General features: G+C 37.2%; 1 protein-coding gene across 1 annotated transcript; it reads right to left on the reverse strand.

Moving 5' to 3' along the window:
• Positions 1 to 1,021: 1,021 nt before the first annotated feature.
• LOC104488468 (tumor necrosis factor ligand superfamily member 13B-like) lies at positions 1,022 to 3,829 on the reverse strand (the record flags this gene model as incomplete). Its single annotated transcript, XM_010139611.1, has 4 exons — positions 1,022 to 1,417; positions 3,130 to 3,280; positions 3,377 to 3,489; positions 3,773 to 3,829. Coding segments are annotated over 4 exons (434 nt in total), but the record flags the coding sequence as incomplete, so codon positions are not given.
• Between the last annotated feature and the right edge of the window lie 1,344 nt (positions 3,830 to 5,173).

Here is a 5,173-nt window from a genome sequence, read left to right on the forward strand (position 1 = left end):
AGAAAAAAATACATCTGTTTAGACTTTCCGCAGGTCTGGGGGGGGGTTTTTGTTTGTTTTTTTGTAAAACAGAGTTGAGCAATATATTCAAAACTGAAGAAAAAGCCTATAGTTAACTTAGGGGTTAAACCCAGATTGTTAGGATATAAGTGTATTGTTTTTATTTGTATGGCTGGCTCCAGGTTTATTGGATTTTTATTTTTACTATATTCATGGAATGGATTACAGCAAAAAGCAAGAGAAATACAAAAAATACGTATGCAGTAATATTTCAGTTGGATAAAGTATTCAAAAGAAGACAAAATTCTATGCCCAAATGTGTGTGTATATACTTTCACATATATACATATACATGTATATACACAACACCTGTATATGACTACAGAAATTATGGAGCCAGAAATCCAATTCCACCTCCTGTATTGTGTCTAATTTCACCTTGTTTCGTTCTATTCCTTCCTTGCTTACATAGAAATACACGCGTATTTCTTGATGAATAGCAATGCTGTGATGATTGAGCTGTTGAAGCATCTTACATGTCCTTTTCCCAGTAAAATCAATTCTAATTAGTAAATACTAGTAGATTTTAGTAATTTATACACCTTTTGTTCACAGGGAAGAAGCAAGCCAGTGGCTGCTATTCCATATATTTTGGAGGAGTTTGTTTTCATTATCCCATGCATTTAGACTGTTCATTATCCCATACATTTTGACTTTTTTCTTCCCCAAAATCTTGGTGTCAAAGAAAAACAAGAATAACAACAACCATCCCCCGCCCCCCTCCCCACCTCCCCAGAACCCACCTTATACTTCCATTTTGTGATAAGGAATCTACTGTTTTATGTTTCTTCCCCATACTTTATACTTCAAATATTTTATTGATGAAATAAAGCAAATCTGAGAAGAGATGTACTTGTGGTTCAGTTTTCCTTTTCAGTTATGGACAATAATTTGACAGTCAATGGTCCTGTTTATTCTATACTTCTGTGGTCAACTCCTTCTTTGATTTGCCATGTGGGCAAGAAATTATTTCAAAGCCAAAAAAAACATTGCTTTACAGTTGTTATTTAGAGTCTCCCTTGTTTAAAATGAATTGTCTTTCTGGTAATCACATGATGGTTATATATATCTGGTGTGTTTCCTGTTTTGGGTTTACTTATTAAACTGAAGAAAAGTTCTCAGAAGTTGGTGGTGGATGGGCAGAGACTGAATTGGAAGCTTTATTACCATTCAATATTTTTTCTGACAAAGGCATAGGAGAAGAAGAGAACTGCATTAAGCATAATAACAGAAATGAAATTACTTCAGAGGAGTCTAACTGCACCAAAAAAAGTACCATCTCCATCCAAGGATATTTTGGCCATTCTCCGTGGGATTGTAAGTTGAAGTTCATCCCCTTCTTCTAATTTTGCAATGCCTGGCAAAATATTTGGAATATTTTAAAGTTAATATTTCAAATACATTATTTTCATAAATGTTATTCAAAAAGTCATTACATAGCATCTTACAAATATGAGCATTTTTTTTACCTGTGAAGAGTGGTTTTTAACCTCTAGGCACAATCTTACAAATTGAAGCCTATCCAAAGCTGACACTTAATGTCCTCTATAGAGCTGAACCTACTTTCCACTCTGCCCTCAGCATATCACAGCTCACTTGAAGCAAACACTGCAAAAATTCATAGTAAGGGTGTACCCAGATTCAGGTTATGGTGATGTGACAGTCAAGGTCAGCATTGGGTACTGCTTGTCCTAGACCACTCTGTTCCCACACTTCTGGAGGAGGTCCCATAAGCTTTACCAACCACAGGCAGTTACCAGACATCAGCTGATCCACTGCAACTGCGGATCACAAAAGTCTGCTTCCTGCCAGCCACACATCAGCTGACATGATAACTGAAAGCACCTCGCCTTGAAGTTGTAGTCACAGAGCTGAAAGCACATCTAACATCTGCTGTGACACATGCTCAACATGAGATATTGCATTGACATTTAGTTTTCCAGGTGAAAGCAGAGGGGTGGGTATTGGGGAAGCAGGAGCTGTGAGGTGGCAGGATGTAGTAGAGACCCTAGCTGAGAAAGGAGAGGAGCAATGATACAAGGGTGAAATAAAAGGATAAATGAACTTGAAGGCAGTTATGATACCAGAATCTGCGGGTAGAGGGGCAGAAAGTTAAAGAAAATGTTTGGACGGCCTCCGTTGTCAGGAGAAAGTAGTTAATTTATTTTTATTTGGAAAAAAATTAGCTTCCTTTCCCATCCCATTTGTTTAATGTCATTACTTGCTGACAGTCAACTCCATTGCACAGCATCACTCAATTTTTCACAGGACATTTAAAAAAAAAAAAAACAAACCATAGCTTTTATTCACACAGATCTTGATGGAAAATAACAAAAGAGAAAACCCTCAAATCCATCATTAAGGTGGACAGGCAGTTAAGAGCTGCCAAATGAGGTTTAACAGGCCTTGACAATAATTCCTTAAATGCTGCTGCAGGAATATACATATATATTGAGCATTCAGCTTCCTGGACTTGCATTAAATATTCTAACTGGTCTTTCTTGTAGTATTTCCAATTCATGCAGTCAGAAAGAGCTCCTTATAGGAATTAACTATTTTCATGTAACCAAAGAATAAAACTGCAGTAGCCATTTTAAGGAGTAGAGAATTAAGCTGATAAGAAATACCCTTGGAAATCCCACCATAAGGTATGCAAAAATTGGGTGGCTAAAATTCATATATGATGTTTTACAACAGAACATAGCTCCTAAATATTTAATTGTGATAACTAAATGTGGAATTTGACACCTAAGTTAAACTGAATTCTTCAATAAGTTCATTATGTCCTCCTTTTGCCTGCTTCAGGCATCTGAAAGCACCAAAGCATCTAACTACATTATAGAGTCAACAGAGAGAGGAGAATTGTTCAGATCACCCAAGTTAGATGCACACCCTCCAACTGCTGATACTTTAGGTAAAGCCATATTTTTTGAAGGTATTCTGTAATTTTGCAGTTAACCAGATCCATGAATGCAGTCCCTTTTCTTGACAACTGCCACAATACTTCATCACCCAACAATATGGATTCTAGTTGACAGCTTATTTGCAAACAAAGAAGAGGATGTTTACCAGCAGTATAGCAAGAATTGTTCGGATAAGACTGTGGCATATTTTGGATGCAACGAAACAATGTCACCAAGCTGAGATCATCACCAAACACGTGGGCCTTCTTTCTCTGTATTAGGTGTCCCATAGCAAATGTTGTATCGGTATATAGAACCTACAGAATGAAGAGGTGCAGACTTCAAACATATTGTATGTAGACATTTAAAATCCTCTAAAAAGTTAGATGCTGAAGCAAATTGAGCTTTCTCACCTGGCCATATATGAAAAAATACCCTGTTTCTTTGATCACTATCTTATTTCCTTGTTCTTCCAGAGCTGTTCCACGCTTAAAGCTCAGAAGCCAAGGGACAATGCTTGAATCATCTGAAAGAAACAATAATTTTGGGGTAATGAGGAAAAGTTACTTTCTTCACTTTCATCTGCTAAAAATTAACAGAGCTGTCTTCTAGTCAAGACTTCCAGTCTCACTAGCTGGATTTCCCCACTGAAAAGAGGATCTTTGCAAGAGCTCGCCAGATGCAGGGACCTCTTTCTTTTCTTTTTAATTCCATGACATAACTCAGTTACTGCTTTGAAGTTAGATAAAATTGGCTAGAAGAGTTAGTACATGGAATAGTTAGCTGTAAATCACGGAACATACTCTTACCTTTCTGTTGAATATCACTTTTGCTGTCAGCGATCAGTTGCAAGCAGGCCTGCAGTACTGCAAAGTGAAAGCATTTTGAAATCGAAGAAATATAAAAGAGTAATAGTGTAAGCTTTTGAAACTACTTTAAAAAGAAAAAAGGACATGAAAAAAAATTTCTTTCAGTCTCACCACTTATTTGAAAACATAACCTATTGATTTTGACACAGATCTTGCTCAAATGTGCAAAAACAAATCTCCTATCACGACACATACTAGGTAACTTTCAGAGATCATGTAGCTAAGCAGGAGGTCTCACGTAGTAGCACAAGTAGTACTTGCTTGTTTTAATCTCTGGTCCTAAAATAATTGAAAAATATAGGAGTACATCAAATGAGCTACGAATCATCAGATCAATTAGCTTTGTTAATTTTCTAAGAAAAAGCTCAAAATACAAGAACAAAAAACCAAACCACAACTGTGCCAGCTATGAGAGATACCAGATTTTCTAATGATTTTTACTATATTATTTAAAGAAATCAGTTTCAAGTCATATTGCTGTAAAACAATAGTCTTATATACTGGTTATATGGTACTTCCAAAATAAATTCTCAAACCCCATATATATGTACTTTCAATATGTTATCATCTGATAACACTCAATCAACATATACTAAGGGGGAAATGGAGAGATGACTGTTAGCAAATTAATGCACACATAACAAATAGCTGAGTATCTGTCCAAACTGATGTGTTTGTCAAAGTGTAGAGACTGGTGACACTAATGAGAAACTAGGAGTTTGATCAGAGAAAAATATCGTGGTGTGTTAAGCAGAGGCTAACAAGAGAAACAAAGATCTTTTAAAAAAATCTGCGAAGGATATATGTCAGGGAGCAGGATAAAAGAAGCAAAAAGGATAGCTGCATTTGCTTAGAGCGGATTTTAATTAAAACATCTGGTTCTACTTCTACTTCAAAGGCTGGAAAACAGAGTAGTAATATTTACTGCGTTTGACAGAAACCAAACCAATTTACTAAGAGTCAGGAGAAGAAAATTCTGCTGTGGATTGCGGACTCTCCATTTTTGTTTACCTCCTTTATCAGGGAAGAAGGCTGTGGGTCAGATTTAGCCACTCCTACTGTAACGGGCAGTGTCCTGCTCCATGGGATCCTGCTTCTACATCTGCCAGGGGTACTCACGTGTGCAACCAAGTGCTTAGCAGCAGAAAACTCTCCCTGCAGGTAGTGACAGGATTTGAGTAGAAAGCAGCTTCACTTGGTATCTAAATCTCCTTTCCAAGGGGGCCTGCCAGAAAATAGTATTTTATAGGGCTGGGTGCTCACCAGCACTCAGCAGTGCCAGCTGGCAGCAGACAAAGATTCAAATGCGCATCTGGGAACGCTCCAATGTCACAATGATCG

Source organism: Buceros rhinoceros, unplaced genomic scaffold, assembly GCF_000710305.1.
Source record: "Buceros rhinoceros silvestris isolate BGI_N320 unplaced genomic scaffold, ASM71030v1 scaffold43170, whole genome shotgun sequence".
Lineage (NCBI taxonomy): Eukaryota > Metazoa > Chordata > Aves > Bucerotiformes > Bucerotidae > Buceros > Buceros rhinoceros.